This window comes from Ovis canadensis, chromosome 5 (genome assembly GCF_042477335.2).
Source record: "Ovis canadensis isolate MfBH-ARS-UI-01 breed Bighorn chromosome 5, ARS-UI_OviCan_v2, whole genome shotgun sequence".
NCBI classification, from domain to species: Eukaryota; Metazoa; Chordata; class Mammalia; order Artiodactyla; family Bovidae; genus Ovis; species Ovis canadensis.
Window position 1 is genome coordinate 24,246,961 of NC_091249.1, and position 27,132 is coordinate 24,274,092.

General features: G+C 42.4%; 1 protein-coding gene across 4 annotated transcripts in view; it reads left to right on the plus strand.

The window, feature by feature from the left end:
• ADGRE3 (adhesion G protein-coupled receptor E3) overlaps nt 1–27,132 on the plus strand; it is a 62,502-nt gene that overhangs the window by 8,085 nt on the left and 27,285 nt on the right. For 2 of the 4 annotated variants that reach the window (XM_069590772.1, XM_069590771.1), the window contains exons 2-6: nt 1,006–1,056; nt 3,105–3,227; nt 7,498–7,653; nt 13,492–13,529; nt 23,447–23,624. In XM_069590772.1, coding sequence (XP_069446873.1) covers nt 1,006–1,056; nt 3,105–3,227; nt 7,498–7,653; nt 13,492–13,529; nt 23,447–23,624 — 546 coding nt within the window. The remainder of the gene's footprint in view (nt 1–1,005; nt 1,057–3,104; nt 3,228–7,497; nt 7,654–13,491; nt 13,530–23,446; nt 23,625–27,132) is intronic. The other 2 variants (XM_069590774.1, XM_069590773.1) reach the window with 1 other exon arrangement.

Consider the following 27,132-nt stretch of genomic DNA (forward strand, 5'->3'; position numbering starts at 1 on the left):
ATAGCCCACCAGGTTCCTATGTCCATGAGATTCTCCAGGCAAGAATACTGGAGGAGGTTGCAATGCCCTCAGGGGATCTTCCTGAGCCAGAGATGGAACTCATGGCTCCTGCACTGCGGGCAGATTCTTTACCACTAAGCCATTGGGAAAGTCCTGGATCAGCTATATGTATACATATATCCCTTCCCTCTTGAGTCTCCCTCTCACTCCTTTCATTTGACCCCTCTAGGTCATCACAGAGCACCAGCTGAGCTCTCTGTGCTACACAGCATCTGCCCACAAGCTATCTATTTTACACAAGGCAGTGTATATATATCAATGCTACTTTCTCAGTTTATCCCCCCTTCTCTTTCCCCTGCTGTGTCCACAAGTCCATTCTGCATGTCAGCGCCTCTATTCCTGTCTTGCAGATAGGTTCATCAGTACCATTTTTTAAGATTCCATATATATGTGTTAATATACAATATTTTTCTCTTTTTGTCTTACTTCACTCCATATGAAAGACTCTAGGTTCATCCACATCACTACAAAAGACCCAATTTCATTCCTTTTTATGGATGAGTAATATTCCATTGTATATATGTACCACAACTTCTTTATCCATTCATTTGTTGATGGACATCTAGGTTACTTCCATGCCCTGGCTTTTGTAAACACTGCTGCAATGGACATTGATGTGCATGTGACTTTTTGAATTATGTTTCTTCTCAGGGTGAGATTTCTGGGTCATACAGTAGATTTATTCCTAGTTTTTTAAGGAATCTCCCTACTGTTCTCCATACTGACTATACCCATTTACATTCCCACCAGCAGTGCAAAAGTGTTCCCTTTCTTCACATCCTCTCCATCATTTAATGTTCGTAGTTTTTTGATGATGGGATGTTGTTTTTTAAAGCGATAATTATCATTATTCAACAATCGATAACTGATACCCAGCCCTTGGGGAATATCCTGGAATCTTTCCTCAACCATTTCACGTGTCTCCCTTATGTTTTGCTGTTCCAGGACTCTGCTTTCTGCTGAGCCTTTCAGGAGTCGTGGCTCAGGAAACCAAAGGTGAGTGCTCAAAGCCTTACTTTTCCATAGCCAGAGACCAGTGAATGTGTAGACCAACAATGCACCTGAGGCCACTCACATCTTTCATCAGGACAGAGAAAGGAGGCTGCTTCTGGGAACAAAACTGGGAGCCTCACTCCTGTAACTCTTTTTAATTCAACATTTCATCAAATTTAGGTATCTTTTTGGCTGCACTGCGTCTTCATTGCTGCTCGAGAACTTTCTAAAGTTGTGGTGAGCAGGAGCTCCTCTCTAATTGTGATGCGTGGGCTTCTCATTGTAGTGGCTTCTCTTGTTGCAGAGCATGAGCTTCAGCAGATGTGTTCCCTGGGCTCTAGAGCACAGGCTCAGTAGTTGTAGTGTGTGGACTTAGTTGCTCTGTAGCATGTGGAATCTTCCCAGACCAGGGATCAAACCCGTGTCCCCTGTGTTGACAAGTGGATTCTTAACCACTAAACCACCAGGGAAGTCCTCAGTTATGTTTTTTATTTTACTACTATGTGCCCAAGGTAGAAGTAGAACAGTGAATCACACAAGTCTCATGAAATGAACATTCTGGTGGGGAGAGACAGAGCATGATAATAATCATTTCATCCCATTCATAAGCAAGTCAACAAAAAATGAGCAAGGTCATTTCGGGTTAACTTTAATCCCTAGGGCAACTCACTAGATTCTGAGTCACCAAGTCTAGGGTGGGGCCTGAGATTCTGCATTTCTAGCCAAAAGCCAGAAGGTGCATTCTGAGTAAAGGCTCTGCACGTTGTCCTCCGTCATTTCCCAGCCTCCATTCCCCATGAACCCTGGCGAGCTCCCAGATTTCTCCATTAGACTAAAGCTTGAGATACTTCCTCAGCTCCAGTATTCCCATTCATTTCCTAAGATCTCTTTATTTTTAAAGAATAATTATTGTATTCATTTTTGGCTGTGCTGGGTCTTTGTTGCTGCACACACTTTTCTCTAGTTACGGCCAGTGGGGACTACTGTCTAGTTGTAGGTACGCGGGCTTCTCGTTGCAGTGGCTTCTCTTGTTGCAGAGCATGGGCTCTAAGTCCTTCAGTAGTTGTGGCTCACAGGCTCTAGGGCCCAGCCTCAGTAGTTGTGTCACAGGGCTTAGTTGCTCCTCAGCATATGGGATCTTCCCAGACCAGGGATTGAACCCATATCTCCTGCATTGACAGGTGGATTCTTTACCACTGAGCCACTAGGAAAGCCCCCTCCACTCATTTTCAATGGGCCACAAATAAGATCCTTAGCAATCTCCATCTAAATGAAGTTATACATAGGGTTACAAATATAACATGCACACTTATCAGAATATACCTTCTGTGGTTCCCTACAAATTCAAATTTTTGTAATCATAGCTGACATTGGTCATGTGCCAGGCACTGCCCAAAATATTTTGTATGGATTAATCCATTTATTCCTCACAATAACCCATTTTACAGATGAAATTGAGGCACAGAGAGGTTAGGACACTTGTGCAAAGACACACAGGTAGGAAGAGGTGGAGCCAGAATCAAATCCATTGTCCAAGCTCTTAACCAGCTCATCCCCCTTTTCTATATTCTGCAATGATCTTGAGAATAGCATAGTTATATTGCACTGAAACGTTTGTGTCAAAAATTAACTGGTTTAATGCCAACCCCAGTCCTTTACCATGCACAAGAATCACATGTGCATAGCTTGGGTTTGATGTCTTTCATTCTTTAATGTACTAGCATTTCACAAAAGGAAAAGGGTGCAGCTTCCTCACCCTTGAGAGGCCCTGGCTCAAAGACAAACCCAAATAATAACAGGAGAGTTTTTGACTCAAATGTAGTTCAGTTGCTCAGTCGTGTCTAACTCTTTTGCAACCCCATGGACTGTAGCACTCCAGGCCTTCCTGTCCATCACCAACTTCCAGAGCTTGCTCAAACTCATGTCTATCAAGTTGGTGATGCCATCCAACCATCTCATCCTCTGTTTTCTCCTCCTCCTCCTGCCTTCAATCTTTCCCAGCATCAGATTTGACTCAAATGGTATCTGACCTAACTCTCTTCTCCTTGCAGGGACCTGTACCCGTTGCCCCCAAAATGCTTTCTGTGTCAATGCTACTCACTGTACCTGCAACCATGGATACAATTCTGAATCCAGGGAGAAATACTTCACCTACCGCTTCGAGACATGTGAAGGTAAAGGGGTAATTTTCTTTTCTTTGCCTTTTTTTTTTTTTTTTTTTGGCTGTGCTGGGCCTTACTTGCAACAGGCAGAACTTTTTAGTTGCAGAATGTAAACTCTTAGTTCCCTGACCAGGGGTCAAACCCAGGCCTCCTGCATTGGGAGCTCAGAGTCTTAGTCACTGGACTACCAGGGAATCCCAGGGGTAATTTTCAAATCACCCACAGGTGGATGTGGAAGGAAGGCAGCATAAAGGCTGTGAGGAAGTAACCATAATATGCAATGCTGAAAACTCTGCCAACTCAACCTTCACCAACAAAAATGCTTTCATGGTGTCAGAAAAGTGGGCTTTTCCAGAACTTGCATGTGTCCAACTCTTTGTGACCCCAAGGACTATAGCCTGCCAGGCTCCTCTGTCCATGGGATTTTCCAGCAAGAATACTGGAGTGAGTTGCCATTTCTTCCTCCAGGGAACATTCTTAACCCAGGGATCAAACCTGAATCTCCTGTAGCTCCTGCATTGCAGGCGGATTCTTTACCGCTGAGCCACGAGAGAAGCCCCCTTCCACAATTTAACTAGGTCTCACTTTTTCCCTCCATATTGTGGGGATAATAATGCTGACCTCATGAGGGTGGAAGGGGAATTGAACAAGGTACTAAATGTGACCATACTTCATGAATTACAGAGCACAGTGCAATTTTTTGTGCAATTTTTAAAACATTTTCTTGGCTGCACAGCACAGCATGTGGGATATTAGTTTCCCAACCAGAGATCAAACCTGCACCCAGCTTTTTTACCACTGAGCCATCAGGAAAGCCCTTGTTTTCTATTTTATTGATTTCAGCTCTAATATCTCCCTGATTTCTTTTTTCCAAGTTCTTTAAATAAATACCTAGGTGCTTTATTTTTTCATCTTTCTTCAAAATAAAGATATTTAAGGCCATAACTTTTCCTGTGGTACAGGTTCAGATATATTCTACAGGAAAAAATATTATTTTTATTAACCTGTGAATGGTTTGTAATTTCCTTTTGATGTTTTGTCGCTCCAAGAATTATATGGGAGGTGCTTTCTAATTTCTAAACAGTTAAGACTTTTTGTACATGTTTTAATTATATATTCTTAATTTTAAAATTTTTATTTTTATTGACTTACAATGTTGTGTCACAAAAAGATACAATGTTGTGTTACTTTCTGTTGTACAGCAAAGTGAATCAGTCTCGCATATACATATAGCCTCTCTTTCTAGATTCTTTTCCCATATAGGTCATTACAGAGTACTGAGTAGAGGTCCCTGTGCTACACAGCAGGTTTTTATTAGTTATCTACTTTATATCTAGTAATGCCTGGAGAATCCCAGGGACGGGGTAGCCTCATGGGCTGCCGTCTATGGGGTCGCACAGAGTCGGACACGACTGAAGCGACTTAGCAACAGCAGCAGCAGCAGCAATGCGTACATATCAATCCCAGTCTCCCAATTTACCCCTCCCCTCCCTTCCTCTGGTAACCATAAGCTTGTTTTCTACGTTCATGACTCTACTTCTGTTTTGTAGATAAGAATACATTTTTTTTTGATTTTAAATACCATTTTTTAGATACCACATATAAGCAATATCATATGGTACTTGTCTTCCTGTGTCTGATTTACTTCAACTCAGTGTGACAATCTCTAGGTCCATCCATGTTTCTGCAAGTGGCATTATTTTGTTCTTTTTTATGACTAATATTCCATGGTATGTATGTACCACATTTTTTTATCCCTTCCTCTGTGTTTCCATGTCCTCCCAAGAGGCCCCATGTCCAAATACAGCCACAACTGGAGTTAGGGCTTCAACATATGAGCTGGCCAGGGCAGCTTGGTGGGTGGTGCAAACACAGTCAGTATCCCATTTAATGTCCTTGGCATTTTCCATTCCTTTGTACACGAAGTCTGAAGCTTTCTCTGGCTCCTGGAGACCACTCAGTCCACACTCAGGACACAAAGAAGTAATGGGGAGTTTATACCACCTGTGAACATTCCTCTACCAATAAGTGATAAGATTTAGTGGATAAATACCCCTGTTCCCTCACCTCTCCGTGTCACTTGAAGTGCCTGCTCTACACTGCCTCCCAGAGGTTCCCAGAGGAATTGAGCCTCAGTTGTCCACAGTAGAAATTTGCTAGATAATCAGTTCAGTTCAGTCACTCAGTCATGTCCAACTCTTTGTGACCCCATGAATCGCAGCATGCCAGGCCTCCCTGTCCATCACCAACTCCTGGAGTTCACTCAGACTCACATCCATCGAGTCAGTGATGCCATCCAGCCATCTCATCCTCTGTCATCCCCGTCTCCTCTTGCCCCCAGTCCCTCCCAGCATCAAAGTCTTTTCCAATGAGTCAACTCTTCACATGAGGTGGCCAAAGTACTGGAGTTTCAGCTTCAGCATCATTCCTTCCAAAGAAATCCCAGGGCTGATCTCCTTCAGAATGGACTGGTTGGATCTCCTTGCAGTCCAAGGGACTCTCAAGAGTCTTCTCCAACACTACAGTTCAAAAGCATCAATTCTTCGGTGCTCAGCTTTCTTCACAGTCTAACTCTCACATCCATACATGACCACAGGAAAAACCATAGCCTTGACTGGATGGACTTTTGTTGGTAAAGTAATGTCTCTGCTTTTGAATATGCTATCTAGATTGGTCATAACTTTTCCTCTAAGAAGTAAGCATCTTTTAGTTTCATGGCTGCAGTCAGCATCTGCAGTGATTTTGGAGCCCAGAAAAATAAAGTCAGCCACTGTTTCCACTGTTCCCCATCTATTTCCCATGAAGTGATGGGACTAGATGCCATGATCTTCATTTTCTGAATGTTGAGCTTTAGGCCAACTTTTTCACTCTCCTCTTTCACTTTCATCAAGAGGCTTTTTAGTTCCTCTTCACTTTCTGCCATAAAGGTCGTGTCATCTGCACATCTGAGGTTATTGATATTTCTCCTGGCAATCTTGATTCCAGCTTGTGCTTCTTCCAGCCCAGCGTTTCTCATGATGTACTCTGCATAGAAGTTAAGTAAGCAGGGTGACAATACTTGACGTACTCCTTTTCCTATTTGGAACCAGTCTGTTGTTCCATGTCCAGTTCTAACTGTTGCTTCCTGACCTGCATACAGGTTTTTCAAGAGGCAGGTCAGGTGGTCTGGTATCCCATCTCTTTCAGAATTTTCCACAGTTCATTGTGATCCACACAGTCAAAGGCTTTGGCATAGTCAATAAAGCAGAAATAGATGTTTTTCTGGAACTCTCTTGCTTTTTCCATGATCCAGCAGATGTTGGCAATTTGATCTCTGGTTCCTCTGCCTTTTCTAAAACCAGCTTGAACATCAGGAAGTTCACAGTTCACGTATTGCTGAAGCCTGGCTTGGAGAATTTTGAGCATTACTTTACTAGCTTGTGAGATGAATGCAATTGTGCGGTAGTTTGAGCATTCTTTTGCATTGCCTTTCTTTGGGTTTGGAATGAAAACTGACCTTTTCCAGTCCTGTGGCCACTGCTGAGTTTTCCAAACTTGCTAGCATATTGAGTGCAGCACTTTCACAGCGTCATCTTTCAGGATTTGAAATAGCTCCACTGGAATTCCATCACCTCCACTAGCTTTGTTCCTAGTGATGCTTTCTAAGGCCCACTTGAGTTCACATTCCAGGATGTCTGGCTCTAGGTGAGTGATCACACCATCGTGATTATCTGGGTTGTGAAGATCTTTTTTGTATAGTTCCTCTGTGTATTCTTGCCACCTCTTCTTAATATCTTCTGCTTCTGTTAGGTCCATACCATTTCTGTCCTTTATTGAGCCCATCTTTGCATGAAATGTTCCTTTGGTGTCTCTAATTTTCTTGAAGAGATCTCTAGTCTTTCCCATTGTGTTGTTTTCCTCTATTTCTTTGCATTGATCATCGAGGAAGGCTTTCTTATCTCTTCTTGCTATCCTTTGGAACTCTGCATTCAGATACTAGATAATACCCCGTTTATTTTCTGCCTTCCCCTCTCTGTTTCATTTCACCATTTCCCTTCCAGTGATTTCTAGGATTATTTCCTAAATAAAACACTTGCACTAGAATCCTTGTCTCAAAGTCCACTTCTTGGAGAACCCAACTAAAGTGAGCAAAGAAAGGAAAGAACAAAGACAACCATTACCTTAACCAAGTTGCTTTGAAAAGCCAGGATAGACTGATGGAAAGGATACAGTTTCTGACACATATTAGTTGCTCAATAAATCTTTGTCAAACAAATGACCACTTTTCTCCTATGTGTTCCAGATATTGATGAATGTAAACCACCCACTAGCATACATTGTGGAGTGAATGCTGAGTGTCAGAACACCATTGGAAGTTTCCACTGTCACTGTGTTGCTGGATATAAACTCCTCTCTGGGAAAGCACAATTCAGCAATTCCAATGAGAACACTTGTCAAAGTAAGAAAATTTCTTGTTTTCTTATCTCCCCTCCTAATTTTTAAATGAGTCTAACACCAGCATGTGTGTGCTCAGTCATTTCCAATATTTTGTGACCCCCATGGATTATAGCCCACCAGGCTCCTCTGTTCATGGAACTTTCCAGGCAAGAATACTAGAGTGAGTTGCCATTTCCTCCTCCAGAAGATCTTCCCAACCAAAAGATCGAACCTGGGTCTTTTGCAGCCGGAATTTTTTTTAACCACTGTAACCTCTGGGAAGTCAGAAAATTTATATTTGTGGTGGGGCCAGTGAATATATATTCTCTGGAAGGAAATGGATGATGTAAAGAGGAGGTGAAAAGAAAAGAAGGAAATTTAGATAAATGATCGGGTTAAGAATGCAAGTGAACTTTGGAGGTGATATCACAGGTCACAGGATGATGGTTGAGACAGGATTCTTTGAATTGCAAAGTAGAGAAACCCACTCAGGTTAACTTAAGGGAAAATATGAGTTTATGGTAAGATTCAGGGGCTTTCCTGGTAGCTCAGTGGTAAAGAATCCATCTGCCAATGCAAGAGACATGGGTTCAATCCTTGGGTTGGGAAGATCATCTGGAGGAGGAAATGGCAACTCATTCCAGTATTCTTGCCTGGAGAATTCCGTGGACAGAGGAGCATGGCAGACTACAGTCCATGGGAGTCACAAAAAGTTGGACGTGACAGACCACTGAGCACACACACACGCATGTGATGAGATGCATGGATGTGTCTTGGGTAAGAATACAGCTAGGTACTGGAATGAACTGAAGTTGGGGACCCAACACTATCACGGCACCCCAGTCTCTCATACTCTGAATCCGCTTCTTCTCTTCCCCTTGCAAACTGGTTTCTCTGCTTCCTAGGCCACAGGATAGGAAATATGGCCACCAATAGCTCCAAACCTTACCATTGCTACTGATCCCACCACCAAAAGAATGGTAACTGATTCTCTCTCTTGAATATAATTACATATTCTTTGGATATGTAAAAATATGCCCAGTTTGAATCATATGCCCACCCTTGGATCTGTGATCTTGGATAAGCATGGTAACTGTGATAGAAATCATATAGATAGAGAAAGTCTAAACATAAGAAATACAGAACCAAAAAAAAGAAAGAAAGAAAGACAGGACTTGGCAGAAAGAAAGACAGGACTTGGCAGACTATCCATGAGGTTCAGTTCCGTTCAGTCACTTAGTCGTGTCCGACTCTTTGCGACCCCATGAATCGCAGCATGCCAGGCTTCCCTGTCCATCACCGACTCCCAGAATTCACCCAAACTCACATCCATCGAGTCAGTGATGCCATCCAGCCATCTCATCCTCTGTCATCCCCTTCTCCTGCCCCCAATCCTTCCCAGGATCAGAGTCTTTTCCAATGAGTCAACTCTTCGCATGAGGTGGCCAAAGTGCTGGAGTTTCAGCTTTAGCATCATTCCTTCCAAAGAAATCCCAGGGTTGAATTTCAGAATGGATTGGTTGAATCTCATTGCAGTACAAGGGACTCTCAAGAGTCTTCTCCAACACTACAGTTCAAAAGCATCAATTCTTTGGCGCTCAGCCTTCTTCACAGTCCAACTCTCACATCCATACATGACCACTGGAAAAACCATAGCCTTGACTAGATGGATCTTAGTCGGCAAAGTAATGTCTCTGCTTTTGAATATACTATCTAGGTTGGTCATAACTTTTCTTCTAAGAAGTAAGTGTCTTTTAATTTCATGGCTGCAATCACCATCTGCAGTGATTTTGGAGCCCAAAAATATAAAGTCAGCCACTGTTCCCCATCTATTTCCCATGAAGTGATGGGACCAGATGCCATGATCTTCGTTTTCTGAATATTCAGCTTTAGGCCAACTTTTTCACTCTCCACTTTCACTTTCATCAAGAGGCTTTTTAGTTCCTCTTCACTCTCTGCCATAAGGGTAGTGTCATCTGCATATCTGAGGTTATTGATATTTCTCCCAGCAATCTTGATTCCAGCTTGTGTTTCTTCCAGTCCAGCGTTTTTCATGATGTACTCTGCATAGAAGTTAAATAAGCAGGGTGACAATATACAGCCTTGACATACTCCTTTTCCTATTTGGAACCAATCTGTTGTTCCATGTCCAGTTCTAACTGTTGCTTCCTGGCCTGCATACAGATTTCTCAAGAGGCAGTTCAGGTGGTCTGGTATTCCCATCTCTTTCAGAATTTTCCACAGTTCATTGTGATCCACACAGTCAAAGGCTTTGGCATAGTCAATAAAGCAGAAATAGATGTTTTTCTGGAACTCTCTTGCTTTTTTGATAATCCAGCAGATGTTGGCAATTTGATCTCTGGTTCCTCTGACTTTTCTAAAACCAGCTTGAACATCAGGAAATTCATGGTTCACATATTGCTGAAGCCTGGCTTGGAGAATTTTGAGCATTACTTTACTAGCATGTGAGATGAGTGCAATTGTGCGGTAGTTTGAGCATTCTTTTGCATTGCCTTTCTTTGGGATTGAAATGAAAACTGACCTTTTCCAGTCCTGTGGCCACTGCTGAGTTTTCCCAATTTGCTGGCATATTGAGTGCAGCACTTTCACAGAATTATCTTTCAGGATTTGAAATTACTCAACTGGAATTCCATCACCTCCACTAGCTTTGTTCGTAGCGATGCTTTCCAAGGCCCACTTGACTGGCTACAACTGAAGTCATAATAGAGTCTCTAAATCTGAATGCTAGGAAACTGATTCATGGAGAAACAGTAATGCTGATTGACATGTATATACATACATATACATACACACAGACACACACACACACACACATACACACACACACACTCATACCTGAGTGCTCAGGCGTGTCTGACTCTTTGCAACCCCATAGACTGTAACCCACCATGCTCCTCTGTACATGGAATTTTCTAGCCAATAATACTGGAGTGGCTTGCCATTTCCTACTCCAGGGGATCTTTCTGACCCAAGGATCGAACCCACCTCTCTTGTGCTTCCTGCATTGCAGGCAGATTCTTTACCACTGAGCCACCAAGCAATAATATTGATAGACAATATTTATTTCAATTGTACAATGTGCCAGAACAGAAGAACCTGACGGGCTACAGTCCATGGGGTCACAAAGGGTCAGACACAACTGAGCACAAACACACACATACCAGGTACTGCACTAAGTACTTTACATTCTTTGTTCCATTTATAATAATTGCATGAGGTAAGCACTGTTATTACAGATAAAGAAACCGAAGCACCCAAGATTTAAGTAACTTGTGCTCCTGCCCATCCAGCATTAAAGCCATGAAGTTGGCGACTCCACAGTAGAAAGAGCTTAGAGGAAGACTAGCAAGGGTCATTGTATCCCACTCACCCCGCCAAGATCCCCTAAGGGGCTTGGGGTCATGAGCAGCATAAGCTTCAGCTTTGATATCAGGAAATCTCATATCAGAATTATCAGGCCATCTTTATAGCAATAGGATTCATACCAGCTCAGTTCTGAGAATCCTTCCACTGGGAGGGTCCAGGACCCCACAATCCTTCCACAAAACTGAGTCTCAGAACAAAGAGCAACAATTATATCAAAGGGAAGAGAGCCACAACTACTGAAGCCCACCCACCCTAGAGCCTGTGCTCCGCAGCAGGAGAAGCACCACGACAAGCCTGTGCACTGCTGTAACTAGAGAAAGCCCGCGAGCAACAATAAAGACCCAGCGCAGACAAACACTAATACATAAATAATTTTTTTAAAAGGGAAGCAGGACTATTCAGGGACCTAAGACCCAAACTCCCTTTAAAAAGATTAAAACAGGATTCCAAGATCAAACTGGAAAAGAACAGTGGTACAAAGGCCCCCACAGGTACAGAGATGCCTTTTCCAGAGACCCGCATTGAATTGCAGAGGCTTGGCTATTTCACATCGGGGTTCTTAGGTAGCGAAGGGGCCACAGGCAGTCTTCATCAAGGGTGCCTGTGAATGACTGAGCTTGCTTACACCTCCTTCTGATTCTTGTGTGTGCAGGCTCTGCACATGTGAAGCGGTACGAGATTTGCTTCCCCCGTGCCTCAGCAGTAAAACTCCACCTGCAATGAAAGAAACGCAAATTTGATCCCTGGGTCGGGAAGATCCCCTGGAGAAGGAAAAGGCAATGCACTCCGTATTCTTGCCTGGAGAATTCCATGGACAGAGGAACCTGGCAGACTATAGTCCATGGGGCCACAAATAGTCAGACACAACTTAGCAACTAAAAAACAACCACCACAATGAGCTTTGCACTTAGACAAGTATGAATTTAAATCTGGGCTCTACTGCTTACCCTCGCATGACTACAGACAATTCCTTAACAACCTGTGCTTATTTCCTCATCTGCTTAAATAGCAGAACCTGACTCATGAAATTATTTCAAGGATTAAATGAAATGATGCATGTGAGGAGGCATTCAGCAAGTGGTAGCTGTGATTTTTGTGCATGGTGCCTTTTTCTGCCAGATGCAGCCACATCTTCAAGAGACAATAGAGCAGAATGGTTAAGAATACTTTCCAGGTGGACTTCCATGGTATTCCAGTGGTTAAGAACCTTCCTGCCAATGAAGGGGACATGGGTTCAATCCCGGGTTGGGGAACTAAGATCCCACATGCAACAACCACAGGTTCTCATGCTGCAACTAAAAAGATCCCACATGCTGCAAGGAATTTTGAAGATCTTGCATGCCGCAACTAAGACCTCAGTTCAGTTCAGTTCAGTTCAGTCACTCAGTCATGTCCGACTCTTTGCAACCCCATTAACTGCAGCATGCCAGGCCTCCCCGTCCATCACCAATTCCCGGCGTTCACTCAAATTCACAACCATCGAGTCAGTGATGCCATCCAGCCATCTCATCCTCTGTCATCCCCTTCTCCTCTTGCCCCTAATCCCTCCCAGGATCAGAGTCTTTTCCAATGAGTCAACTCTTCGCATGAGGTGGCCAAAGTACTGGAGTTTCAGCTTTAGCATCATTCCTTCCAAAGAAATCCCAGGGCTGATCTCCTTTAGAATGGACTGGTTGGATCTCCTTGCAGTCCAAGGGACTCTCAAGAGTCTTCTCCAACACCACAGTTCAAAAGCATCAATTCTTCAGCGCTCAGCCTTCTTCACAGTCCAACTCTCACATCCATACATGACCACAGGAAAAACCATAGCCTTGACTAGGTGGACCTTTGTTGGCAAAGTAATGTCTCTGCTTTTCAATATGCTATCTAGGTTAGTGCAGCCAAATAAATAAATAAATACTTATTTTAAAAAACAGCTGATGGTTATAAACTGACATTCCTGTCTCAGTTATAATTCCCAAGCAGACTGAATTTTAAAACGTAAAGCATCTAGTCTTCTGTTTGCTCAGCCATTTCAGTTACAATGGTCAGCCAGAGCCAGATCTGAATGAAAGAGCTTGGGGCTTACAATTTTCTTCTTCCTCTATGCCATGGTATCTATATCACAGCAATGTTGACACTTGGGGTCCCCAAGTTATTTGTGGTCAGAAGCTGTCCTCTGCGTTAAAAGGTATTGAGCAGCATCCACCCACTAGATGCCAGTAACATCCCCACTCAGGGTCATGAGTGACCTCCAAAAATGTCCCTAGCCAATGTGACCAGGAGGCAAAATCACCCTAAGTTGATAAACACTGCTGTCCATGACAACAAGGAATTTGGACTCTGATCCCCCTAAAGAGCAAATAAACTCATCAGAGAACATGAAGTGTATGATTTCAGACCTCCTAGATGCAAAGTTACCCACCTTACCTGCCGACTTCTCTACGCTTTGACTCTTGGTTCCAACAGTAACTTCTCTTGATGTCTTTTTCAGAAATCACTCCCTCAAAGACAACCAACAGCACAAAAGAGGTGAGTGGAAGCTGACTCCTGGAACCTGTGTAACAAATATTTACAAATCTCAAAGTTAGCAAATAGAGGTGAATACTATGTATGTGATATATGTCATATATCATATGCATGATAATATAAAATACATGATATAATTATAACAAATATTGTAATATGTGCTAATTATAATATGTTTATTAAAATATTATATTTTGATATAATATGTATTGTATAACTGTGATATATATATCATTATCTTTATCACTATTATATCTCACTATAGAGATAGATGATAGATCAATACAGTGTATTGTATATATATGTGTATATATATGTATGTATATATGTGTGTGTGTGTGTGTGAGTGTGGGTGTACTACCCCCTGAAGAGAGGGTCTATCCCAGATTAAGAAAGAGACTAAGTAAGACTGTATTAAGATTCTCTGAGCTGTTGCAACAAAGAGACCCAAATATCCAATGGCTTTAAAAACATGGATCTTTATTACTTTCTGAGTTATTAGTCCAGAGGTGAACAGTCCAGGCTGGTGAAGGAATTCTGCTCCATGAGGTCATTCAGGTACCCACATTCTTTCCATACTGCTGCTCCACCATCCCCTGGCATCTTGTCCTCAACTGCATAGTCAAAGCTGGGTTGCTGCAATTCTGCATTCATACTGGTGGGTGGAAGGGAGGGGAAATCCAAGGCAAGCTGTCTGTTGTACAAGATGAAGGAGGAGAGTGAAGAGAGGGCCTCTCTCCTCATCTACTCACTAAAGTGCTAATAAGGTCAGGAGAACTTCTTTGGAGACATGTCTTAAGGTGACAATCCAGAAGTTGCATATATCACAGTGAAACCTAGCTGCAAAGGAAGCTGGGACAATACTATCTATGACTGGGTGGCACAGCCCAGATAAAATTTGAGAAATTTATTCTATTATTAAAAATAGGAGGATAGAACTTCCCTGGTAGTCCAGTGGTTAAGAGTCCACCTGCCAATGTAGGAAACATGGGTTCTATCCCTGGTCTGGGAAGATTCCACATGCTGTGGGACAACTAAGCTTGCACGCCTTAGAGCCCATTCTCTGCAGCAAGAGGAGTGACCCCAATGAGAAGCCCACACACCGAAACTAGAGTGTAGCCCCCCACTTGCTACAACTAGAGAAAGCCCAGGTCAGCAATGAAGACCTAGTACAGCAGAAAAAAAAAAAAAAACCACACACACACACACAGGAAGGGGAAATGGATACTGTAGGATAATTAAGAGAGACCAAGAAAATGATTATAGGTAGTAATCATTAGTGTCTGTAAATTGACTCTGAACTTTAGCAAAGAGAATGATCCATGTCTCTGAGCATCTATTGTCTAACAGAATGAGCTCATTCCTCCCTCTCGCCACTCCCCAACTTTACCCTTCTCTACTCCCAAGGAACTCTTCATGCCTTGCCCTCCCAAGCTCCAGGTCTCAGATACACACCATTCTCTCTACCTAAAACTCCTTTTTCCAGTTCCTCACCTGGCTGCTTGCTTCCACTCTTCTTTACTCAAGACCCAATTCACGTGTCACCTCCTTCTGGATGGCCTCCATCACTCCCTCCATCTGAGTTAATATCCCCCCAGTATGTTCTTATTTATTTATTTATTTATTTGGCTGCACTGGCAGGAAATGGCAACCCACTCCAGTATTCTTGCCTGGAAAATTCCATGGACAGAGGAGGCTAATGGGCCACAGTTCATGGGGTCACAAAGAGTCAGACACAACTGAGCAGCTGAGCACACACACACTGGGTCTTAGTTGTGGCCACTGGGATCTTTAGTGGTGGTGTGTGAAGTCTTAGTTGAGAGAACTCTTGGTTGCAGCATGTGCGATCTAGTTCCCTAACCAAGGATCAAACCCAGGCCCCCTGCACTGGGTGAGCAGTCTTAGCCACTAAACCACCAGGGAAGTCCCCACCAGACTATGCTCTTACGGTAGGGATTGCAAATCCTAATAGTGACTTGGGCAAGATGATGACCTCACAGCATTAGGGTTCTCCAGAGAAACAGAACCAATAGGAGATAAGCTATAAAGAGAGCTATTATAAGGAATTGGCTGACAGGTCCCAAAATCTGCAGTCAACAAGCTAGAGACCCAGAAGAATTGATGATGTAGTTCCAGTTTGAATCCAGAGATCTGAGACCAACTCAGGAAGAGCTGATGTTTCAGTGTGAGTTTGAAGGAAAACAACAATGTCCCAAAATTGAGTCGTTTGTAGAGATGTGCATGGGCTTAAAGAGTCTGTCACACAGAGTGAAGTAAGTCAGAAAGACCTAAACAAATATTCATGTATTATATGTGGAATCTTAAAAAAAAAAAATGGTACTGATGAATCTATTTGCAGGGCAGGAACAGAGACACAAATGTAGAGAACCAGCATTCGGACATAGTGGAGTAAGGGGTGGGTGGGATGAATTGGGAGATTAGGTTTGGCATAAATACACTGCTGTGTGTTAAATAGAGAGCTAGTGGGAAGTCGCTATAAAGCGCAGGGAGCTCAGCTTGGTGCTCTGAGATAACCTACAGGGGGTTGGGTGGGTGGAGGGAGGTTCAAGAGGAAAAGGATGGAGGATGTATGTTAGAAATAGCTGATTCACTTCATTGTACAGCAGCAACTAACAACATTGTAAAGCAATCACACACCAATAAAGTTTAAAAACAGTGTCCAATTAAAATAAGTAAATAATTTTTTAAAAAAATAAAGCTAAAAAGCAATGTCCCAGCTCAAGGCTGGCACAGGCAGTCAGACAGGAGGAAATGCCCTTTTACTCAGACTTCTTGTTCTAATCAGACCCCCAAACTGACTGGATGAGCCCCAACCACATCAGGAAGGGCAATCAGCTTTACTTCCTCCATCCATGCAGATGTTAATTTCATGTCAGACCCAGAATGATGCTTGGCCAGACATCGAGGTAACCCATGAGTCAGTCTAGCTGACACATAAAATTAACCATCACACTTTTTGAGAAGAATTTACTCATCTTTAAGATGAGGGTGGTGATGGCGCCCTTGGATAATGATGAGCAGGTTAAATGAGATAATACATGTATAGTATTCAGCACAGTGCCGGGTCCAGAGTACACATTCCATCCATGTTATCTATTGTTATCTCCTCCAGACTGATGACACTTAAGTGGTGTGCTGTCACTCACTCACTAGACAGTGAGCTCCTTGAGGAGGGGAATCAGACCAAGCCAGCCTTGGGAGTTCAACATCTGTTCACTGCAGTAATGAACAAATAATCGTGTTATCAAATGGGAACATTTCATTATAAAAGTCACTGTCAGGTTGCTCAAAAAATCAAACATAAAATTATCAGGTGACTCTACAATTATCTGAGCTTCCCTGGTGGCTCAGATGGTAAAGCGTCTGTCTGCAATGCAGGAGACCCAGGTTCGATCCCTGGGTCGGGAAGATCCTCTGGAGAAGGAAATGGCAGCCCACTCCAGTAGTCTTGCCTGGAAAATCCCACGGACGAAGGACCCTGGTGGGCTACAGTCCATGGGGTCGCATAGAGTAGGACACAACTGAGCGACTTCACTTTCTTTCACTTTCTACAATTCTACTTCTAAGAATATACCCAAGAGAATTGAAAGCTGGGACCCAAACATATACCTGGACAAAAGTAGAATTCAAAAAGATACATGCATCCCCATATTCACGGCAGAACTGTTCACAATAGCCAAGACATGGTAACAACCTAAATGTCCATCGACAGATGAATAGATAAAGCAGATGTGGTACATGCATATGATGGAGTATTACTAAGTCACTTTAGTCGTGTCCGACTCCGTGTGACTCAGTGGACTGTAGCCCGCCAGGCTCCTCTGTGCATAGGATTCTCCAGGCAAGAATACTGGAGTGGGTTGCCATGCCCTTCCTCCAGGGGATCTTCACAACCCAGGGACTGAACCCACATCTTTTATGTCTCCTGCATTAGTAAGCAGGTTCTTTACCACTAGCACCACCTGGGAAGCCCAGTGGGATATTATTCAGGCATAAAAAAGGTTGAAATAATGTCATCTGCAGCAACATGGATGAACCTCGAGATTATCATACTAAGTGAAGCAAGTCAGAAAGAGAAAGACAAATACCACATGATGTTGTGTATGTGAAATCTAAAGTGTGACACAAACGACCTTAGTTACAAAAGAGAAACAGGCTCACAGACACAGAGAACAGACTTGCACTGCCAAGGAGGGAGGGGGTCAGAGAGGATTGGATCGGGAGTTTGGGGTTAGCAGATGTGAACTATTATATATAGAACAGATAAACAAGGTCCTACTTATAGCTCAGGGAGTGACATTCAATGTCTTGTGGTAAACCATGATGAAAAAAATATGAAAACGTGTATATAAAACTGAAGCACTTTGCTGTACAGCAGAAACTAATACAACACTGTAAATCAACTCTACTTCAATAAAATAATTTTTTAAAAAAAGAGGGAGAGCAGGGACCCAAATATATACTTGCACAACTATGCTCTTGGCAGTCCTATTCACAATAGCCAAAAGACAGAAACAGCCCAAATGTCCACGAATTGATGACAAGATGAGTAAAATGCGGTATACTTATACAGTGGAATATTATTCAGCTGTAAAAAATGAAGTTCTGATTCCCAGTACAATATGGATGAACCTCAAAAACATTATGCTCCATGAAAGAAGTCAGACACAAAAGATTACACAGTATATGATTCCACTTACATAAAATGTGCAGAATAGGCGAATCCAGGGAAACAGGAAGCAGATTTGTACTTTCCAGAGGCTGGGGGAGGGGAGAATGGGAAGCAATTGTTTAATGGGTTTCATTTGGAAATGATGGAAATGTTTTAGAACTACATAGAGGTGATGGTTATACAACATCATGGACATTCTAAATTATTACTGACTTGTTATTGCCAAATTCAGACTTAAATAGAAGACAGTAGGGAAAACCACTAGACCATTCAGGTATGACCTAAATCAAATTCCTTATGATTATACAGTGGAAGTGAGAAATAGATTTAAGGGACTAGATCTGATAGATAGAGTGCCTGATGAACTATGGACAGAGGTTTGTGACATTGTACAGGAGACAGGGATCAAGAACATCCCCATGGAAAAGAAATGCAAAAAAGCAAAATGGCTGTCTGGGGAGGCCTTACAAATAGCTGTGAAAAGAAAAGAACTGAAAAGCCAAGGAGAAAAGGAAAGATATAAGCATCTGAATGCAGAGTTCCAAAAACTAGCAAGGAGAGATAAGAAAGCCTTCCTCAGCAATCAATGCAAAGAAAGAGAGGAAAACAATAGAATGGGAAAGATTAGAAATCTCTTCAAGAAAATTAGAGATACCAAGGGAACATTTCATGCAAAGTTGGGCACAATAAAGGACAGAAGTGGTAGGGACCTAACAGAAGCAGAAGATATTAAGAAGAGGTGGCAAGAATACACAGAGGAACTATACAAAAAAGATCTTCACAACCCAGATAATCACGATGGTGTGATCACTCACCTAGAGCCAGACATCCTGGAATGTGAACTCAAGTGGGCCTTAGAAAGCATCACTATGAACAAAGCTAGTGGAGGTGATGGAATTCAAGTGGAGCTATTTCAAATTCTGAAAGATGATGCTGTGAAAGTGCTGCACTCAATATGCTAGCAAGTTTGGAAAACTTAGCAGTGGAAAAGGTCAGTTTTCATTCCAATCCCAAAGAAAGACAATGCAAAAGAATGCTCAAACTACCACACAATTGCACTCATCTCACATGCTAGTAAAGTAATGCTCAAAATTCTCCAAGCCAGGCTTCAGCAATATATGAACCATGAACTCCCTGATGTTCAAGCTGGTTTTAGAAAAGGCAGAGGAACCAGAGATCAAATTGCCAACATCTGCTGGATCATGGAAAAAGCAAGAGTGTTCCAGAAAAACATCTATTTCTGCTTTATTGACTATACCAAAACCTTTGACTGTGTGGATCACAATAAACTGTGGAAAATTCTGAAAGAGATGGGAATACCAGACCACCTGACCTGCCTCTTGAGAAATCTGTATGCAGGTCAGAAAGCAGCAGTTAGAACTGGACATGGAACAACAGCCTGGTTCCAAATAGGAAAAGGAGTATGTCAAGGCTGTACATTGTCACCCTGCTTATTTAACTTCTATGCAGAGTGCATCATGAGAAATGCTGGGCTGGAAGAAGCACAAGCTGGAATCAAGATTGCCAGGAGAAATATCAATAACCTCAGATATGCAGATGACACCAGCTTTATGGCAGAAAGTGAAGAGGAACTAAAAAGCCTCTTGATGAAAGTGAAAGAGGAGAACAAAAAAGTTGGCTTAAAGCTCAACATTCAGAAAACAAAGATCATGGCATCTGGTCCCATCACTTCATGGCAAATAGATGGGGAAATAGTGGAAACAGTGTCAGATTTTATTTTTTTGGACTCCAAAATCACTGCAGATGGTGATTGCAGCCATGAAATTAAAAGATGCTTGCTTCTTGGAAGAAAAGTTATGACCAACCTACATAGCATATTGAAAAGCAGACATTACTTTGCCAACAAAGGTCCATCTAGTCAAGGCTATGGTTTTTCCAGTAGTCATGTACAGATGTGAGAGTTGGACTGTGAAGAAGGCTGAGGGCCGAAGAATTGATGCTTTTGAACTGTAGTGTTGGAGAAGACTCTTGAGAGTCCCTTGGACTGCAAGGAGATCCAACCAGTCCATTCTAAAGGAGATCAGTCCTTGGTGTTCTTTGGAAGGACTGATGCTGAAGCTGAAACTCCAGTACTTTGGCCACCTCATGTGAAGAGTTGACTCTTTGGAAAAGACTCTGATGCTGGGGGGGATTGAGGGCAGGAGAAGGGGACGACAGAGGATGAGATGGCTGGATGGCATCACCGACCTGATGGACATGAGTTTGGGTGAACTCTGGGAGTTGGTGATGGACAGGGAGGCCTGATGTGCTGCAGTTAATGGGGTCACAAAGAGTCGGACACGACTGAGCAACTGAACTGAACTAATACTTTAAAAGGGTGAGGAACTTCCCTGGTGGTCCAGTGGTTAGGACTCCATGCTTCCAACTGCAGGGGATGTGGCTTTGATGCCTGGCTGGAGAACTAAGATTCCACATGTTATGCGGCAAGAAAAAAAAAAAAAGAACCTACTTTTAAAAGGATGTATTTTATGTTACGTGAATTTCACTTCGAAAAAACAAAATGCTTTGCCAAAAAAAGACAGGTACAAAGTCATCATGTTAGATCAGACACTAAAACAGCAATTCTGATGACCCAATACTTTGGCACCTACTCTCTACCAATGAGTTTAAACCAAGAAGAATTCTGCTGCCATGTAGAAGAGAGAGAGGCATTTTACATCAGGTGTGGCTGAGGAGGGGGGCTGCCCTTTCACTAGAAAACTCAGCTCAGAATTTCCACCAACACTGGTTAGACTGAAAGAGTAGACCATAAAAAAGGCTTATTTGAACCTGATTCTGAAAGTCCCTGCAACCCTTACATATTACTCTGCTTATAACTCTTTGGCATGATAGTTTCCTATTAAAAATACCCATTTAACCCATGAACACTTACTGAGCCCCTGCTATTCACCAAAGGGGCTTCCCAGGTGGCACAGTGGTAAAGAATCTGCCTGCAATGCAGGAGAGACAGGAGATGCTGGTTCAATCCCTGGGTCAGGAAAATCCCCTGGAGGAGGACATGGCAACCCACTGTAATAGTCTTGCCTGGAGAATCCCACGGACAGAGGAGCCTGGTGGGCTATAGTCCATAGGGTCGCAAAGAGTCAGAAACGACTGAAGCCACATAGCGCTATTCATCAAGGACTGCCCCAATGGGACTTACCGTCTAGTACTTTGTGTGCTGCGCTCAGTCATTCAGTCGTATCTGACTCTTTGCAACCCCATGGACTGTAGCCTGCCAGGCTCCTCAGTCCATGGGGATTCTCCAGGCAAGAACACTGGAGTGGGTTGCCATTCCCTCCTCCAGGGCATCTTCCCAACCCAGGGATCGAACCCAGGTCTCCCACATTACAGGCAGATTGTTTACCGGCTGAACCACTAGGGAAGCCTATGAATACAGGAGAGGGTAGTCAATCTTCTCAAGGGGCTCTTCCCCACCCAGGAATCAAACTGGCGTCTCCCGCATTGCAGGCAGATTCTTTGCCACCTGAGCTACCAGGAAAGCCCCCTACTACCTTAACATACCACAAATCCTTTAGAAGCTTGTTACAGTACGGGTTTGGGTTCAGAATATGTGGACTGGGATCTAAGAGTCTGAGTTCCTAATAAGCTCCCATCTGATGCCGATACTGCTTGTCTGAGGACAATACTTTGAGTAAAAGCATGTAGAGATCAACATAAAAATAACTTTTTCAAATCACGTATGCTACAATTTCTATTGAAGCACAGTTTTTTTTAATTGGAGTGTAATTGCTTTACAATGTTGTGTTAGTTTCTGCTGTCCAACAGCGTGAATCAGCTATGAGTATACGTATACCTCCTCCCTCTTGAGCTTGCCTCATTCCGCCCCCATCCAACCCCTCTAGGTCATCAGAGGGCACCAAGCTGAGCTCCCTGTGCTACACAGCAGCTTCCCAGTAGCCATCTATTTCACACAGGGTGGTGTGCATATGTCAGTGATACTCTCTCAACCTGACGTACTGTTGTTTTACTGTTTCAGGCGTACAGCAAAGTGATTCAGTTACGCATAATCTTTTTCAGATTTTTTTCCATTATAAATTATTACAAGATATGGGAATAGGCATTCCTGTGCTATACCATAGGTCTCTGTTGTTTATCTCTTTTATATATAGTAATGTGTATCTGTTAATCCCAAATTCCTAATTAATCCCTCCCTGCCCTTTCTTTCTATGGTAACCATGAATTTGTTTTCTATAACAACAGTTTTAAAATTTCACCTTGACCCTTCGCTCTTCTTCAGCCACTGGCCCTTCATCTTTTTTGCTATTCTTCATAGAACCACTATATTGTATGGCTGAAACTAATATAATATTGTAAATCAACTATATTTCAGTAAATCAGTAAGATAAATAGATCGATTAAATGAGTTTAATATAGCTTTTAAAAAACAATACATTTCTAGATACAAAAAGGCCAGTTAGAGTTTCTTCTGAGCTATGATACTACTCAATGACTTCTCAACTCTGGCCCTATTGACATTTGAGACTGGGTCGTTCTTTGCTGTGGGGCTGTCGCATCCATTATAGGATGCTGAGTAACATCTCTGGCCTAATTATCAGTAGAAATAGCACTCCGCAGTGGGGACAATCCAAACGTCTTCCCATCTGGCGAATGAAAATTGCCCCCAGTTGAGAACCACTGGTCTATTTCTAAAAATTTTATCACTTCCCTGTTGGTAAAAGATGCTCTTAATAACTAACACTTATATGATGTTTGAGCTTCCCTGGTGGCTCAGTTGTAAAGAATCTGCCTGCAATGCAAGAGACCCAGGTCCAATCCCTGGGGTCAGGAAGATCCCCTGGAGAGGAAATGGCAACCCACTCCAGTATTCTTGCTTGGAGAATCCCATGGACAGAGGATCCTTATGCGCTACAGTTCATGGGTCACAAAGAGTCAGACACAAATGAGCGACTAACACTTCTACGGTGTTTACCAGGCTAACACTGTTCTAAAAATAAAGTCTCTTCATTAATTTAATCTTCCCCCAAACTTTATGGGGTCTTAGTACCATCCTCATCCTAAATGGAGAACCTGAAGCACGGAGTGACTGAGTGACTTTCCCAAGGTTGCACAGCCAGTGAGAGGTGGAGTCAGTATGTGAACCGGTCGTCTGACCCCACCGCCTTCTTTCTTGGGTTTTCTTCTGACCCTTGGGATGTGGGACCTATCGTTTGGATTGTTTTTTTAATTCTTTCTCTCTTCAAAGATGCAACGGATTATTGAGACTATCGAGTCTCTTCTCACCAATAAGACGGTATTGGAAGAGAAGAGAAACATCACATCCACGGTCACAGACATTCTCCAGACAGTGGAATCAGATGTTCTAAACACTGCCTTGAAAGCACCAGACCAGGAAATCCAGAAAGTCCAAAAGAGCACTGTGGGTAAGAAGACAGTAAGACCTGAGACACACAGGGGGGTGGTTACTAACTGGGGTCCACATCAAGCAATGAGAGAAGTAAACGAGGACTGTGTTTGTCCATTTATACAGCTTCCCAGGTGGCGCTAGTGGTAACGAACCCGCCTGCCAACGCAGGAGACATAGAGACATGGGTTCAATCCCTGAGTCGAGAAGATCCCCTGGAGGGGCGTATGGCAACCCACTCCAATATTCTTGCCTGGAGAATCCCCATGGATAGAGGAGCCTGGGGGGCTACAGTCCTTAGGGTCACCAAGAGTCGGACATAACCGAAATGACTGAACACACACGAACACATCCATTTATATAAAATTCTAGAAAATGCAAACTAATCTCCAGTGACACAGAGGGTAGAGCCAGTGAAGGGATGGAAAAGGGATGTGAGAAAATCTGGATAAGTTGTTGGTGGTGACAGAAATGTTGTCTACCTTGACTGTGATGGTGGTTTGACAGAGGTACACACTCGATGAAACCCATCCAATTGTACACGTTAATATGTGAGATTTGCTGTACATCAGTTACCCCTGCATAGAGCTGTTTTTAAAAATTGCCGATGGGGGAATTCCCTGACAGTCCAGTGGTTAGGATTTGGCACTTTCACTGCTGAGGTCTGAGCAGGTCCAGGAACTAATATTCCACAGGCCTCCTGGTGTGACCAAAAAAAATTTTTTAATAAAAATGATGTTTTGTTGTTGTTCAGTCACTCAGTCATGTCCCACTCTTTGCAACCCCATGGACACCAGCATGTCAGGCTTCCCTGTCCTTCACCGTCTCCCAGAGCTTGCTCAAACTCACGTCCATTGAGTCGGTAATGAAATCCGTTGAATCATCTCATCCTCTGTCGACCCCTTCTCCTGCCTTCAAATCTTTCCCAGCCTCTGGGTCTTTTCTTATGAGTCAGCTCTTTGAATCAGGTGACCAAAATATTTGAGCTTCAGCTTTAGCATCAGTCCTTCCAATGAATATTCAGGATTGATTTCCTTTAGGACTGACTGGTTTGATCTCCTTGCAGTCTAAGGGACTCTTGAGAGTCTTCTCCAACACCACAGTCCAAAAGCATCAATTCTTTGGCAATCAACTTTCTTTAAGGTCCACGCTCACATCTATACATGGCTACTACAAAAGCCGCAGCTTTGACTAGGTGTACCTTTGTTGGTAAAATAATGTCTCTGCTTTTTAATATGCTGTCTAGATTTGTCATAGCTTTTTTTCCAAGGAGCAAGCGTCTTCTAATTTCATGGCTGCAGTCACCATCTGCAGTGATTTTGGAGCCCAAGAAAATAAAGTCTGTCACTGTTTCTATTATTTCCCCATCTATTTGCCATGAAGGGATGGAACTGGCATGCTGCAATCCATGGGGTCGCAAAGAGTCAGACACAATGGAGCAACTGAACTGAACTGAACTGAACTGATGGGACTGGATGCCATGACCTTCGTTTTTTGAATGCTGCGTTTTAAGGCAGTGTTTTCACTCTCCTCTTTCACTTTCATCAAGAGGCTTTTTAGTTCCTCTTCACTTTCTGCCATAGGGTAGTATCATCTGCATATCTGAAGTTATTGATATTTCTCCCAGCAATCATGATTCCAGTTTGTGCTTCTTCCAGCCCAGCATTTCTCATGAGGTACTCTGCATATAAGTTAAATAAGCAGGGTGACAATATACAGCCTTGACGTACTCCTTTCCCGATTTGGAACCAGTCAGTTTTTCCATGTCCAGTTCTAACCGTTGCTTCTTGACCTGCATACAGGTTTCTCAGGGGACAGGTCAGGTGGTCTGGTATTCCCATACCTGTCTTACATATTCATTATATATCCATGTGCTGCAGATATGTCAGTTAGCTTGACTGCAGTAATCATTTAACTATATATGTGTGTGTGTGTGTGTGTGTGTCAGACACAACTGAGCGACTGAGCACACACACACATGCACACATGTGTCAAGTCTTCATATTGTACACCTTAAATATATTTAACTTTTGTTTTTGAAAATAAAAAATAAAATACCGTAGCAAAGCCAAGTATTAAATTTTTAATTAGGAAAAAACACATACACAAAACTAAACTGAGACCAGCCAAATCTGCCCACAATTCAGTGCTCCAATCCAATACCCATGCAGGTACATGTCTGATGAAGAGACACATATTTGTTATGTATGTTAAACTTACATTGCTTGCCAAACTTGCTTTCTCACTCATTACGTGACTAACATCTTTCCATGTACGTCATATATACCATTAGCTCTGTTATTGTCTTCAATGGTTTATATAGTTGCATTGTACATATAATTTATTTACATAATAATTTATTTCCCTATTCTGAGAAATGTGGGTAGTTACAAAACAACCCTGTGACAAAGACCATTAAAGGTTCATCTGTATCTATTCATTAAATGTTTTCTTAGGATAAATTCATAGAAGAGGAATTGTTAGATCAAAAGGAAGAAAGCATTCTATGAACTTTTGATACATATCACTATATTGGCCTCCAGAAATGCTGTTTACTGTGCATTTTATTAATATTCAGCTCAGAGCTGCTAATGTGTTTGTGTATGCCTAACTAATCATTTTATTTTACCAACTTTCATGATAAAATACTTCATAAAATAATCAATTTTTATAAGATAAATCCAGTGCCTAAACTTCTCAGGAAACTGGAATCTGGACACTTTTATTTAAAATTAAACCACATTCCAAGCAATTCTTATATTCTCTGATTTGGCCAATTCCTAATTGATTTTTTGGTTTGGTTTTGTTTTTGGCCAAGCCAGGAGTCATGTGGGATGTTAGCTCCCTGACCAGGGGTCAAACCTGCAGCCCCTGCATTGGAAGGGCACTGGACTGGACTACCACTAACCACTGGACTACCGGGGAAGTCCCCTTCATTGTTTAATCAATGATATAAAGTACCCTTTCCTCAGCGAGCTTTCATCACCTCACCTATAAAACGAGACAGTAATGCTGCACTCAATGCACTTAGAACCAAGGCTGGTAATTGCCATAACTTCCCGCTCTCTATAATTGCTTTCTTTAACTTTTTTAACACACTCAAAAGGAGACATAATAAGACCACTGCACACCTCATCTACCTTCAATAATTTCCAACTCATGACCAGTCTCATATCTTCTGATTTTTAAGATAAATATTTTCATGAACTTATTGTTTCTTATTCTGTGACTTCATTTTTATTGGAAGCATGGTTCCCCATTATAAAGAGAAACCATAAGTTATTCAACCAATTTCTTCTGAAACTTTAGGTCATTTCTCATTTTCACCTTTATCATCTTTACTGCCATGGACTTTCTCGTAGCTAATTCTGCCCTCTTAGTCATTATTGTTTTTCACGAACAAATTCCTAGAAACAGAATCGTTGCTTCCAAGACAATGTGCTAAAGAATGTTAGTTAAGAATATGGTTTCAGGGGACATTCTTGATAGTCCAGTGGTTAAGACTTCACCTTCCAATGCAGGGGGTG